Source organism: Fundulus heteroclitus, unplaced genomic scaffold (assembly GCF_011125445.2).
Source record: "Fundulus heteroclitus isolate FHET01 unplaced genomic scaffold, MU-UCD_Fhet_4.1 scaffold_123, whole genome shotgun sequence".
In the NCBI taxonomy this organism is placed as follows: Eukaryota; Metazoa; Chordata; class Actinopteri; order Cyprinodontiformes; family Fundulidae; genus Fundulus; species Fundulus heteroclitus.
The window spans coordinates 423063-438221 of record NW_023396535.1 but is presented as its reverse complement, the minus strand read 5'-3'; the positions used below and the strand labels follow the sequence as shown (position 1 = coordinate 438221).

General features: G+C 37.9%; 1 protein-coding gene across 2 annotated transcripts; it reads left to right on the top strand.

The window, feature by feature from the left end:
• The first annotated feature begins 1839 nt into the window (after positions 1-1839).
• On the top strand, positions 1840-10913 carry LOC110367478. Of its 2 annotated transcripts, XR_004928327.1 has the most exons (9): positions 1840-1906; positions 2132-2464; positions 2564-2833; positions 3038-3109; positions 8404-8484; positions 8573-8601; positions 9215-9289; positions 10405-10644; positions 10735-10913. XR_004928327.1 is itself a non-coding variant. In XM_036128863.1 (8 exons), exons 1-8 carry the CDS (start codon positions 1846-1848, stop codon positions 10513-10515), a joined length of 1032 nt encoding a protein of 343 aa, XP_035984756.1. In that variant the 5' UTR covers positions 1840-1845; the 3' UTR covers positions 10516-10913. The 2 variants fall into 2 exon arrangements, 1 of the variants encoding a protein (XP_035984756.1); XM_036128863.1 differs by having other exon boundaries at positions 10405-10913.
• The last annotated feature ends 4246 nt before the right edge of the window (positions 10914-15159 follow it).

Here is a 15159-nt window from a genome sequence, read left to right as displayed (position 1 = left end):
TATTTTTGGGGGGGGGGGGGGGGGTTAAAGCCAGTAGGCTTGGGGGGTGGGCTGGGGGAGGTAGAGGTGTTGGTCCTGGTGGGTGGTTGGCTGGCGGGCCCTGCGGCCTCTCCCCGGCCCCCGGGCTATGGTGGTGCCGCTGGAGGGGCCCCGTCGGGGTGGGAGGGGGTTTATTAGGTATATAGTGGGTGAGGGGGGGGCTCTTGTCAGGTGGCCCATACGGGTCGTGTCGGCCCCCCCTCTTTGGGGGGCCTGATCCGGGGGCGGGGCCGGGGGTCGGGCACAGGCAGTCGTATTGTTGAATTGTGGTGACCCCCCCCCCCCACTTGGGATTTTTGGATGTGAATGCTATGTGGGAATGTGTGTACAGCGTCCTTTTTTTTGTGTCTGTGTGTGGCGAGTGGGGCACAAGGGAGGGATGGTGTAAATGAGTTTTTTATTTTATTTTTATTTTTTTCCAGGTTCGGGTCCGGTCCGCTCCCTCTCCCAAGAACATCTCAAGTCTCTGATAGGTGCGGAGCCCATCCCCCCACGTCCTGCCCTCCTCCGCTGCGTTGGCAGGCGCCTTGGCCCTCTGGCGCGTTGACGGTCCTCGGGTTTGGGGCGGGTTCCCGGGTGGGCGCCGGCCCATTCCCGGCGGTGGCTTCACGGGGCCTGGCCCCCCGGGGGGCGGCTGGGGCCCCTGCCGCGGGGGCGGGGCGCCCCTAGGGCCCCTGGCCCCCAGGGCCCATGGCCAGGACCACTTCAGCGCGGCCGGCTGCCGGCGGAGCCCACGGGCTCGTCCCCGCAGCTCTTGGGGGCGTCGGCATTGCTCCTCGGAACATTACTTTTACCCTGCCGACACAGAACTGTGCGTCTACACACAAGAAAACATGATCATCAAGTGTGCAGAAGTTAACACTGTTCTCATTGATTGGAAGGGACTATTTCAATTGAATATTATATATTTTCAAACATTTTATTTTATTCACATTTTTTTATCTGGATATTATTCCCTGCTGTAGCTTCAAGACACATCAAGCTAATGGGTGTTAACTTCCTGTGTTTGCTTTATCATTGACCTAGATTAACACCTGCAGAGCTGAGCTGCGGTTTGATGTGCTCTTATCAAATGCTTTCTGTTAAAAACAAATTTTCTGAGATTAAATAAGAACAAATGTTTGATCAATCAAAAACAAAAAAATTTAAACATTGAATTACTGTCATGTTTAAAATGTTAATACAATCTGTCTTTTTTACTGAACATAGCATAAAAGAAGAGCGTCTATCATTTATCTAAACAAACAGTCTGAGCCTTTTTACTCACTTCCTCCTACTCTTCCTGTTTAGTTATCAACAACAAGCCTTTGGGGGTGTGATATGACAGGAAGTCTTAGATTAGTCACACGTGACCTGAGCTGTTAACAGCGTTTTGCAGTATGTTGATCAGGATGTGTATCTCCGCAGAAGCAATAGCCCGTTCTGTTTTGCTAATAAAAGAAAAGCAGAACCAAAGTATTAACAGTGTACTCAAAAGTTTTGATTGGTAACCTCGTTTTTAGATAAAAGAAAAAAAACTGTTGAAGGAGACAGCAGGTCCAGATCAGTAAAATTAAACCAGAACAGGAAAAGCTTCCTTCTCTTCCATGTCTTTTGAAAATACTTTCACTTTTTAGTAATACAAACATTATTTAAATATTATTTAGTCACAGAGAGTTACATAATTTAATTAGACATGTATACTTTCATAAATCTACTCCACCTAATATACTACCTCAAAAAAAAAAATATTTACGGTCACTAATGAGGAAGTTGTGGGTCTCAGGAAGTAGACGTTACATCTCTGCTCTCACTCAGAGATGCACAATGGCTGAACTTGGATCGATTAAAGTGTTTTTATTTCTGCTTCTGGAGCTTCACGTTACAGGTAAGGCAAAAAAAACACATTTGCAGAGCTTTAAAACTAAAATGTACAACCTTTTGCTCTGCTATGTTGACTTAATGAAGGCTGTATTGACGGACTCTGATGCACGTTAAATTAGACAGCCGTACATCGCTGCCTGTCGTACTCCAGTAACTCCAACAAAAGGCACATTCTAGATGTGAAATATTTATCTTACAGCCTATATTTCATGCTTTATTTTCTCCACAGTAATTGCAAATGTTTCATCTGTTATCAAGAGAGCTGGAGATCAAGTCATGCTGTCTTGTGAAAATGTGACAGAAGGTCAATTCAATTGTAATGGAACAATATGGATCCTCAGTGGGCCCAAAAGCAAAGAGGTGGTAGCTCTGGTGACATATGGACAGGTTGAGGGAAATACCAGAGCCGGGCTCATTGTTACTCCAAACTGTTCTCTAGTCATAAAGAACATCAAAGCTGAGGATGTTGGACGTTATGAATGTCAACAATATAAATATGAATACAAACGAGGTGAAGAAAAGCTGGTTCATCGGTCTGTGATTAACCTGTCTGTTATTACCAGTGAGTATTTATACAAGTTATCTTACCTTTTTCAAATAAATGACTATATATATGATTGCTATAATGGAGCTAACTCGCCAATGAACATTTGTTCCACAGTGACTGAACATAAGGAGAATCAAACTGTCACATTAAACTGCTCTGTTAACAAGTCCGGCTCCTGTAAAGACGAAGTGAAGTGGCTCTTTAATCATCAGGAAGTGGATAAGAAAAAAATGAAGACATCAGCGACCTACTGCTCTGCTAATGTGACTTTTCTGGATTCCTTCTTATTGAATTCATCATCGGTTGATCAGTTATTTCAGTGTGAAGTTATTCCTGACGGTAATAAAAAAAGGAAGCTGTTTACCTTATCACATCAATCCTCAGGTAAGGAAATCTCATTCTACTGCTTAAAATCACCTACGTATAACTGACTTCTAGTTTGAACCAGCTACTTTTATTTTATTCACTCATCTGATGTGTTTTTTAAGATTACTGAATTGCTCTAAAATGTCCACTTATTGGATTATTCCACCTTAATAAGCAAACAGAATATAAAACAATGTTTTAATGGCTTTAATTGGTCTTTAGGTGCAACCGCAGCACCACAAGAACCAACAACCAGAACAGAAGATACAAACCCAATGAAGACCACACCAGGAAGTAAGAATATTTGTATGCACCGTATGTTTCAGTATGATTCAGGCTTAAAGATCTTTATATGTTTTTTTTGTCTTATATTTTTAAATACCTTCAGAGTGTATTTTATTAAAAACAATGTCCATCAGGATTTTTGGGCTGTTCTCTTATCCTGGATATGATCATAAAAAACTGAAACTTAAAAGTCATTAGACTAAAGGACAAACTCAAAAAGACAAATAATAAATAATATTTTTTAAGTCATAGTAAAGGGATTCAATGGTAAGATTGTTTTAATTTTGTTTTGGTGCTGAGTGCTGTTTTACAAAGATAGAGGTTTAAGCCACGATTTTCCAGATATCCTGCCTGAATTAAGCCGTGACCCGGTTTCACTAAAGTAATAGCACATAAATGACCATGATGATTTATTCTGTGCAGCTAGCCTGCTACAGACCATGTTAACAGCCAAGATTAGTTAATTCTGGTGCCTTATCTGTTCAGTCAGCGGTCATAATGATAAGAAACCAATGTCTTTTTGTCAGTGATTTTGTTTTTTTATCTGTGTTCTGTTTTTTTTTTTTTTTTTAATCAGCCATCGTTAAAATCTCACTGACTGGCATTCAGTCAAGTACTTTTAATGTTTAACATGATGAAGGGACTCTACCATTGTTAACTTAATGATAATTCATGTGAGCATCGTTACTGTTTAATTGTGTTTTTGAGTCCTGTTGTTGCAAGTTTGACAGACTGGTCTTTAATAGACTATTGCAGGTGTTGAGAAAATTAGAATGGCTGATGAAAAAGCAGAGGTGTGACTAAAGTCCCGGAGTTACACAATTTTCCACGACCTATCAGATTCTGTGACTCTAGAGGGCGCTGTTTCACTGACTCCTCCAGAGCAAACGTAGTGCCCCTCAAATGCACAGACTCGATATCCCTAAAACTGATAGCTCTAAGAAATAAAACTACATAAACCGTCAGGTCTGGTGACTTGACAACTGTTAAGGGAAATAATGTTGTGTTTAATTGATATAGTTCATCATTAATACATATTTTCATTTCATATCAGGTATCACCATTAACTTATTCGTATTCTATTTATTCTAATCTGTTTCAGATTCTGTACTCATTGTTTTTTAAAAACAAACAATGTCTGTAATGATCATTAATGCCACTGTTAAATTTTAATATGATGCGAATGCGAACATTGTTTTGCCAAAGTTGTCTCTTGAAAAGTTTCATCCCTCTAATGTTTTTCTTATGGAGGGGTCAGTGAAACAGCGCCCTCTAGTGCCATAAAATCTCACAGGTCAGATAAAATGGTTTCACACTTTTTGTCATAGAAATAGCTCCAAACATATGTGTTTTCCTTTATAATAGCCACAGTGTTTCTTTTTTCAGTATTTCATAAGCCTTCATCAAAAGATGTTGCTCGTTTGGTTTGAAGTTTGACGCATGCAACTTATCCATTGTAGCATTAGTGAATCTGTGATCAACCTGTGAATGTGCATTTACCTGAATTACTTAAACCTGCATGACATAGTCAAGCCTCCTGAGCCTGGTTTGGCCTTCGTAAAAAAGTATAAAGCCAGGATGAATTGACCACACAATGTCAAGCCTGGGTTTATCTCTTATCCTGGATTTCTAATTTCTGCTTTTGTGTAACAGCTGTTGGGTATTTTTTTTATATTGTAGCAATGCATCAAACTGAGAGAAGTGCAGTGCCTAGTGTTATTCAGGAATCATCTATTAGATGGCAGTTTGATGCCTTTATTATTGAACATACTGTATTTTTGAACATACCTACAGACACTGTTCTTTTTACATTGTCGTTGGTTATGTTCACCAGTATGAAACAAAGGGTATCCGTATTTTGTGTAGGTTGTAATCCAACAGAAAGTGAAAGTCAACCCATTTGTTCACCCACAGTGTGTAACTGTTTTACTGAAAGCATCTTCTTCTTAAGGTGAAAGATTTTGTCTTTTAAAGGGGCAAGTGCTGTTTGGGAGGCCTAACAGCAGTCAGGTGCAGTATCCATGCCTGACCCAAATTGATAGACACTCTGACTCAGGCTCTGAGTCTCATAATGATCATTTGCTTACTTTAATATTTCTCTTAAAGGAGCAATAAGTAAGATATTTACTGTAAAGTCAACCCAAAACATTCTCATTTGTCACCTGGGACGGAAGTACCATTCCCTAAAAACAATCAGTCCTCTCCATCAACAATGTCTTTGTCACGATTTTCTCCTTTTAAACCTAGAGGTACGGTCCAGGGGCCTGTTTCAGAAAGGAGGTTAAGTGAAAACTCTGAGTATGTTAACCCTGAAATGAGGGAAACTCTGGGTTTTCTGTTTCAGAAAGGGAGGTAAGTTAAACCTGAGAAAGCAGAGTAAGTCAAGCCCGTTTCTGAAAGAGAGGTAACTTATACTCAGAGTCAGTTACCATGGCAATTTACTCTGTGAACCTAACCTGGTCGGGAGCAGGTTTTCTTCAGAAAACCCAGAGTTTATTTTGGTCTCCTCCCCTTTTTTAAAGAGGAAGTGGTGTTTAAACACCTCATTGATTTTTGGGGACATATTAATTGCGCATATTTCAGTCACGCAGAGCGCATCAAAGGGAATGAAATGACATGACCTTTTATGGATGATCCTGTTGACGAAGAGGTTGTATTACTTCGTAGGGAGTTACATTCACGTCGGGAAAGGATTTTGAGGCCCAGAGTGGATTTTTTGTCATATCCCCATCCTATCACAGCAATTTATATGGTGTTCTTCATCTGCTAAAAAAAAGAAAACAAAAAAAAAAGATTTTAAAATAGTTTCAATACTTCCTAGAATTCACCTGTGACCATACACTCACCTCTCACTTTAGTTTCAGAATGTCGATTTCCAGATCTGCCTTTTGGATCTGGCGGTCCAAGTATACAAGTTCTTTGCTGTTTTTTTCCTATCTTTTTAATAAGAAGAAGTCTATATAACTCCTTAACTGGCAACTGAAAATACATTAGATTAGAGTTACATCATGAATGTAGTCTAAAATTCAGAATGAAACTGTGGCATTTACTGTAAATCACTGAACTGTGTCCATCTGTGCACCAGAAGTTGATGGACCTTCCTCCTGCCGTTCTTCGATAACTCTGGGGGGTAGAGATAAGAATCACCATTTATAGATATAAACTTAGATTCTATAGGCTACTCCACATATAAATGTGAATGTGTACATTGGTGAGTTTTCACATTCATTCTATATAAAAAACATTCAGTCTATATAAAAAAATAACACTGTAGGTAGACCTCTTACATTTTATGAAGGCACTTAAATCTTCTGGAGTGACTGGCTCTGATGAAGTCCCTCCAGGAATTCCCTCAGCCATTGGCCTTCCAGCATTTAGGCTCAGGGCCATCTCTTCTGCATTTGTCAGGGGTGATGGTGCAGGTCCTCCCCCTGTTTTACGAGCCTCTGCCTTCTTTCTGTTGGCTGAGTAGAAGTCAAATGAGAATGAACATTTAGACATATGTCAAAAATGCTACACTGAATGCCATTTAGTCATTTAATATGTCAAATGTTTGTAAAGCCAGGTAGCTACTCCTATGATGTGCTCAAGGCTTACCTGCTTGAAGTATGTTTTTATATTTCATTTTCAGCTGCTGCCATGTTCTTTTGATACCTGCAGGATTGCACCTATCCGTGAAAATTAAATTAGGTTTAATAAAATACTGTTCTTCCAGTTTCACCTCTGATATTATAACAGTTGGATAAGTTACTCTAAAATAGTTCTTAATTACTAACTACAAATTTTATCTTCAACAAGTCTAATTAGATTAATGTAATAATTACTGTCTCGAGAAAGTATTGGTCTACTTACTAATTTGTTTTATTTACTTATTAATTACTTTCTAAATCCCAAATCAACCTCAACCACTTGAACAATACAAGGAGAGACAAGAAACTGCACTTCTAATGCTTTCAAATTAAAACAATATTCAATTGCATGAATTAATCTTAAATTGACCAAAGTGTATTATAGAGGGAGAAAGTTAAATTAAAAATATACCTTTTAAAATTTGATATTAAATCCACTATTGTTTTATAGTCTTTAATTTAATTACAGTATTTAGATGACTTAGTAACTTAATTCATTACACCCAACACTGTATAAAAAGAAATTAAAATGTAAACTTACGCACTGACTCGAGCAGCTATTTTCACCCAAGCTAACTCTCTCTCCTTCGCCGCTGCAGCCGTGTTGCTTTTTTAAAAAAAATACATGCTCAAATTCTGCATATGCTTGCATAAGCACATCCATTTCTGCTGGTGAGAAATATGCACACCTTTTTTTGTCTGACGCTGTTGCCATGGTGACTCGTAATATCTGCGCTCCATTGATAATGGCTTTTTATAGTTGTGGTGCATGCACTTAACTCAGAGTCAGCCAACTCAGAGTTGATTGAACTAACTAATTTCAGCTGTTCTGAAACCCAAAACTCAAAGTTTCCCATCTCAGGCTAAGTCAACTCAGAGTTCAAGTTTTAACTCAGAGTTGGTTGAACCTCCTTATTGAAACAGGCCCCTTAAACTACTTCGGTTCAGAGTGTAGCCCGTGTTTACTTCCTGGTTCCTGAACCAATCAGATGAGAGTTAACAGGATTCCTAAAAGACATTGCACCATTCTGTTTTCTATTTTGACAAAAGAGTAGCAGTAATCTAACATGGAAGCCAGTACGAGAAGCAGACCAGAACTAGAACAGAATGCAACATCATAGACCTGTCCTGTGGAAGTAAAGATTCAGTAGACCTTCATGGTAACAACAGAACCGTTTTTGAAGATTGTTGTTACTGGCAGGTTGCTGTACTGATTTGAAACACTAGATGTCATAATTGCTCCTATATTAACACAACATCTGACCCACAGGGTTGATGATAACCTGAGGCAATGATAACGTAAGACTTCATCTCTGTGAATGGGGGCCTATAAGCAAACCCATGGACTTCATCCCAACCTTTTTTATAACCAATAACTACATTTTGGTATCACTTCATCCATTGTATAAAACAAGTATGCATTATTGTGGCCTCTGCTTTGGGATATTGTGTGGACCTCAGTGAGCGCAGTTAGATGAACAGAGGTGGGTCCTTGGACAACAAGACCCTGAGATTTCAATAAATGCACAACATAAAGAAGTACTTTGGTCAGATTGTCACATAACCGAATGGCAGAGCTTTTTTAAACTCAACACCCTAAAAGAAAAAAAAACTTGAAGGGGCTTCAAAACCATTTCCACATAAGCTTTTATTTATATATTTTTTTCTTTTCAGGTACTCCATACATCGCTGTAGCTGTGGGATTGGTCATTGTGTTAGCAATCGCTGTGGTGGTCATCGGGTGGAGGGCTAAACGTGAGAACTCTGATGTTCTGTCTTCTTTAAATGGTATTTTCATTTTGTCTGTTACACCTGATGATTCTTTCTAAATTCATTTTTGTAGGAAACAAAACCAGGAGAGATGAAAACATGGTGAGTGAAAATATGTAAATATGTCCTATTTTAAAAGGTTTACTGAAATCTATCTGAACCTAAGTATTGTGGATTAGAATCTAGTTTATATTCTTATTTTTATGTTTATGTTTAACACTTTTGTAGTTATAATGACATCTAAAAGTGCTTTAGACTACAGCCACATTCATTCAATTGCACTCTTTAATACATAACCATTCATACACCAATACGCAGGTCAGCAGGCAACTAGGGGTTAAGGGTCTTGCCCAGGGGCATGTTGACATGTTGTAGAGGGAAGTTGGAATTGAACCCAACACCTTCCGATTTCAAGAAAACCACTCTACACACTTAGCCACACTCTCAAATCAGGCTATAACAACATTGTTCCACACTAAGATCACTTTCTAGTTGTCTAAAATAAAACTTAATGAGACAAAACCGATATTATTTGGTGGAACAAAAATAGAATGTCTAAACTATCAATGGCCACAAGTTGAAGGACCAAAATATATCCATTGCATATTTGTAAAGCCACAGATTAAGAAGTTGTGACTGAGTGAAGCAATGTGAGAATATTCACACTGAAGCCATAAATTCCTGATTATCGCTGTTTTGTTTCTTCTGTGTTCAGGTTGATGAGGATGTAGATGATGGTGTTTCCTACGCCTCCATCAGATACCCCAGAGACAACAGCAGTGAAGTTCAAGTAGGAATTATAGGACTGTTTTTTAGCATTAATCAGTGAGAAAGGTTCTTATAAAATTGATTATTGATCTGCAAGGGGTTAAAACACAACAAAACATTAACCTGTAGAGGTTTGATTGAGGGGTTTTAAAGCTTAATGACAGTATCACAAAATTTAACTAATATGAGCAATATGAACTATATTTAACATAAATAATGTGGATTGCTTTCTCTGGGTTGGAGGTCAGTCTCCTCCTGAAGGGGAGCAGCTTCAGTATATTGGTGTCATGTTTAGGAGTGAAGGACAGAGACAGTAGATGGTTAGATGGGTAGGGGCTTTGGATTGTCTAATTAAGACATTACTTCAGGGAAAGAAAGAGGAAAGTTAAAATGAATAGCTCTATATTTACTGATCCATATTGAGACTCTCAACCTTGGCAATAAGACAGTGATCATGACTGAAAGAATGACATTTTGAACACAGGCAGATTAAAATTGGCTTTCCCTATAGGGTGCCTGGACTCTGTAATTTCAGTTAATTATTTACATTTATCTAAATTAATATATATATATATATATATATATATATATATATATATATATATATATATATATATATATATATATATATATATATATATATATATATATAAGGAAACCCAGGAGATAGCTTCGAGTCATTGACTGACAGCAATAATCCTCCTGGATGAGCATGTAGTGGCAGTTGACAGTCGCTCCCGCAGAACCTGAGTAAGTGGCAGTAGTAGCTGCTTTAGTGGCTTCATCTAGGAGTGAAACAGACATATATTTTTTATAGCTATGCAGTTCTGGACTACACAGTCGATAGGATGAAATAGAGCTCATGCAGTGTGCTGCAACTAAAGCTTAACCAACTGCTTTTTTAGAGAAAGACAGGGCAGCACATAGACAGGGCTAAGTGTATCATCTACAGTATATCTTAATAAAATGGCAATGCCCATTGCAAGGGCTGTATAATAAGATTTTTTCATACTGGTACCATGTGAACAATAGCAAAAAGCTTAGGATAGAAAACAGGTACTTCAAAAGGAATATTTGTGTAACTGCACAGTGCTTCCTTGTTTTGATAAAGCTGAAATGTTGTGTTAATGTTTCCAGGTTCATGGTGATCCTGATAAAGTGACCTACAGCACTGTGAGAAGTCCTTATCCATCTACTGCAACCTCTGATGATCACAACAACGTCTACTCTCTTCTGACCCTTAAATAGAATCAGGACAAGTTATGGTGAAATATTTACATGAAGAATGCTTTTAATTGTTGCTTTTTTATCAGGGAACCAAACACAGTACATCAGCACAAACACCTCACAACAGCAGTCCAGTATGGTGGTGGAGTGGTGATGATTAGAGTTTGTTTTGCAGCCCGAGGCATATTGCTGTCATTCAATCAACCATGACCAATTAATGCTCTTGTCATTTTCTGACAGAAGAACCGCGCCTACTCTGTGCCATCATCAGGACTACTGTTCTTAAAGGTGCATATGCCACGTTATTTGACTTTTTAATTTATAAGTCAGAAGCTCACTCTCGTTGCCTACAAAGTTTTTATGAAAGATTATCACGTCCTGCTGCCGTATTAGTTGTTATTTTGGTCTTTTTTGCTTTGTTTTTGCTAAATTTGTTAATAAATAAAGCATTTTGTGTTTATTTATGATTTTAACGTAAGTACATACTGCGCATGCACAACAGAGGTTAATACAAGGAAGCAGCTAAAGGCTATTAGCATCTCCTGGTGAAGAATGGTCCAAGAGCCAGTGAAAAAAAAAAAGTGATTTCACGGGGGAAAAGACTGGAATGTCAGTATGACCCGTGGTGTTCACTGAAGTGGACGTTAAACCTGCCGAGGTTCAGATGTGACCACAGAGTTGATTGTGAGTAAATGTTCTGATATGAGGCTCTTAACGTTTCTGTTTGATCCTTTAATTAGAAAGTTTTGGTCTTCGGTCACGGCAAGCTTCCGCTTTAATGCGAGGCATTTCAGAGGGTCAGGCTCGGTCCGACGTTATTTAGTTTTGCTTTATTAAATAATCAAACCAGCAGTTTGGACTTGGTACAAACCAGCATCGTTCGGTGATACTGTTGCTAGATGACGCCATGTCTGTTTATATCTGCTAATCGTGCCAGTCGATTTATCCATCAAAAGGACCATCAAAGCGTTATCAGGATGGAGGCTTGTCCTTTATTTCTCTTCAGCTGAATTACTGTATTGGACTTTATGTGGAGGTCAGTGGTTCTAATATATGCCCGTCTTTTATCTGCCACACACAAAAATGAGCACATCTCTCCCATTTAAGCTTGATTCCACTGGCTACCGGTACATTTAAAGACTAATTTTAAAGTTCTTCTATTTGTTTTCAAAGCTTTCCATGGCCTTGCCCCATCTCACCTCTCTAATCCGCTGGACTATTATGAACCTTCCTGCTCACTCAGGTCAGCTGATCAGCTGCTCCTCAGTGTGTCCAAAAAAAGCTAAAATTATGAGGAAATGCACTCTTGCTGTGGTAGCTAAAAAAAAAGTGAAAACTTACTACTGCACATCACACAGGCTACATCAATGTCTGTTTTTAAAACTCTTCTTAAAACTCACCTCTTTCTTATAGTTCTTGATGCTACATAGGGTTGATTTGATTTTGTGCGTATTGTTTATTTTTGTCGTATTGTATGTTTGGTTATTTGTTTTTTTTAATTATATTTCAAATCTTAGAATCTTACTTTTTTATGTTTGTGGAAGGGCATTTGTCCATTTAATGTTCTTTATGTATTGTGTACAGTACTTTGGTCCATTTGGTAATATAAAGTGCTTTATAAATAAAACTGGATTGGATTCAGAGAGCTGTGCAGAAACAAGTCTCTAACCTCAGTGAACTGAAACAATGTTACAAATTTGAGTTTGTCAAAACTCCTTCACAACAATAGAGACTGATAAAGTCATAGGAGAAAACAGCTACTGAGAAAGATTACAGGATAAAGTGCTTCTTCAGCGTTTTCGTAGGGGCACCATCTTTTTTTAAATAATGTCTGGAGTTTAGACTGAGACCTGAAGTGGTTTAGAGTTAAAATCAGATATTTACATATGCTGTAAAAAAATATTATTTGCTAAATGCCAGGATCGATTTTAGACATATTTGTAACTTTACTTAGTGTAAAAGTTTCCATTGCTTTCCTCAGTATCCCAGAGAACTGCCTTTAAACTGTAACTGTAAACCTTTGGGTTTCCTTGTACAAGCGTCCTTGTTCAAGTTTCAACAGAAACTTGTACAGTTTGCAAATATTTTTTGCTCTGACAGAATTGCGAGAACTGGGTCAAGTTTGTAGGCTTACTCTTTTTTTAGGTGTGCCAATTAATTTTCTATAGAACAGAGTAGGGCTGAAGGATAATTCAATAACAATATATATCGATCCATAGACGTATATCGATGATAGAGAAAAGGGTCAATAAAAAGTTCAATAGAATAAAAGTTTTCCTTTCTTATGCATTCTAGCAATGTAAGTTGATACTGCAGTCATTAATCCTCCCAACCAATGACAACACAGACCCAGGAATGCTCCATCACCAAGCTCCGCCCCTCTGAACTCTAAAGAGTTCAGAGGTCACAATTTCTTTTTTCTTTTTTAAAAACTTGTAGTTTTGGTAAAAAGACGGTTGAATAAAGAGTTGAGTTTGAATTCAGTGTTTATGTGTTCTGTATCTAAAAATAGCTCGCTAAGCAACAACATAAAATGGCCAGGGCTGCACCTAAAATGTGTTTTGAATTTTTTTGATAATTATCAAAATCGATCAATACAATTTCTATTTTATCAATATCTTTTTTTTCCTAAATTGTCCAGCCCTAGCACAGAGATCAGGGCTTGGAGACGGCCACTCCCAAACATGGACTTTATTGTCTGTTAGTCATGGAGTTACTGACCAGTTAGAAGATAAATTTGTGCCTTTAACTCACGTTCTGCTGTCTTGAAAGGTTGCTTCAATATTTCCCAGGAATACTCTTTACTTATGATGCAATTTGTTTTTGGAAGTAGAGTAATGATTCTACCACAACCAGCTGGCATGGATTTCTAAGGTTTTCCCTTTTTTCTACAGGACATTTCATCAGAGCCAAAGTCTTTGTTCCTGTGTGCATATGAAAACCTGGCATTTAAGATTGCTCTTGGATTAATGGCTTCTTTCTCTCTGAATGGCTTTAAGCCCACATTGGGAACCTTATTTTATTGTCTTTAGTGACACTCTCTAACCAGCTTCATCCAACAGCTTTGCAAGGCTCTTTGCTTTTGTGGTGAGGCTGATACACACATTTGAAGCCAAACATGTTCCTCTTTGAATGACAAGAAAGTTGGACATTTGTATATCATTGTTTGAACTGATGTATGTGGCACCCACAGACAAATGGAAATATTTATATAATAAATAATGTCCCTAATTCATCATGTCAGTGTGCACCTGAAGTTGTGTCAATCTGAGTCTGAAGAAGGATGTGTAAAGATGAGTGTTAAATTACCTGTTATCATTTTTGCTTGAGTCAAGATAGTTTCGGTATATAAATTTTAAACAAAGGAATAAAGCAATTTCCTGTTAGACACAAAACAAGTGAAGTGCTTGAATAGCGATACTAACAATGACCACTAGATGGGGTCTGTGTAACATCTCTACATAGATCCAAAGAAAAAGCTGCTTGAAACAACATATCAGATGTTTTATCACATCTTAAGCTAGATTCCAACTTTTTCTATCAATCCTATTATTATTTATTAACTCTAAATTTGTTTTCAGAGATGCAGAAAATAGTTTCTGGTTTTATTTTTCAGCTTTACAAGAATCTGTCTGCTAAAATATGGTGTGGCCTTACAGGTGACAGTGAACTCTGCTGTTTAAAAAGTCACATCTTTATGTTGGGTAACCACTTTCATCCTGAGAAATGATTACTTGCATTCAAATATCCCCAGAGGAAATATTATTAGCAAAGTGGTTTTGTAATTTTGGTAACAGGATATGTTTAATCTGACTGAATGTCAAACAGTCAAAAACAAGGTTATTTATAAAGTGCATGTAAAGATCTGGTTTCAGCTGTACGCTAATGGAAAGTTGCAACAGTGGCCCTGTAATGTTGCCATTAAGTGTGATTTTTATACTAAGCAAGTGTTCTTTCTACCCTGATAAAGTTAAAGTAAACACGACAAAACATTTCCATCATAGATCCTTATTTTATTTTTGTAACCTTTATTTATTTATACAGGTATTCTCATTGAGATCCAAGATCTAATTTTCAAGAGAAACTTTGATAAAACGGTTTACAAACACAGTAGCAATACAAGTAATTAAACCCGCTGCATCAAATACATAAGCTGATAAAATATGACTTAAAACAAACTAATTTATACCCCAGCTACCACAGCAGTCCTTTAGTCAGACACTTGAGGGTGGGAAAAAGCCACCCTTATTCTGCCTTGTAGTGTTTGTTAAACATCGTTTCTGATGAAAAACTCACTGCATTCTTCTGTACTTTTCTTCTTGACCAAAAAGAAGAAAAAAAACAGTGTCATTGAATATTTGTGTTCATACGCAATGAAACTCATCTTTTGCTTCTTGTCTTCACTTCTTGCTGGTGTAACAGGTGCCTTCTGCCTTTTAAGTTGTGTTCAACAAAGATGCTGACAGTAATTTTGTTGTTTATTGCAGCACAGAGACCTGAACACAAAAAATGTGATGCTCCAAATGCCCTCCATTTTATTTTATACGACAGGGTTCTCCCAGTCAAGTCTGCACACCAACCAATCCTATATTACCTCATCAAAGTACTCCTTCAAACTTTCTCTCACACTTGCTGCACCTATCAGTACATTTCCATCTCTATCAA

What these genes read in the sequence shown, in the direction of transcription:
- LOC110367478 (XM_036128863.1), top strand. Translation starts at nt 1,846, where the DNA reads ATGGCTGAACTTGGATCGATTAAAGTGTTTTTATTTCTGCTTCTGGAG. An exon ending in CATCGGGTGGAGGGCTAAAC is followed by an intron (nt 8,485 to 8,572) that starts GTGAGAACTCTG and finishes TCATTTTTGTAG; the next exon opens with GAAACAAAACCAGGAGAGAT. An exon ending in ACAACAGCAGTGAAGTTCAA is followed by an intron (nt 9,290 to 10,404) that starts GTAGGAATTATA and finishes TAATGTTTCCAG; the next exon opens with GTTCATGGTGATCCTGATAA.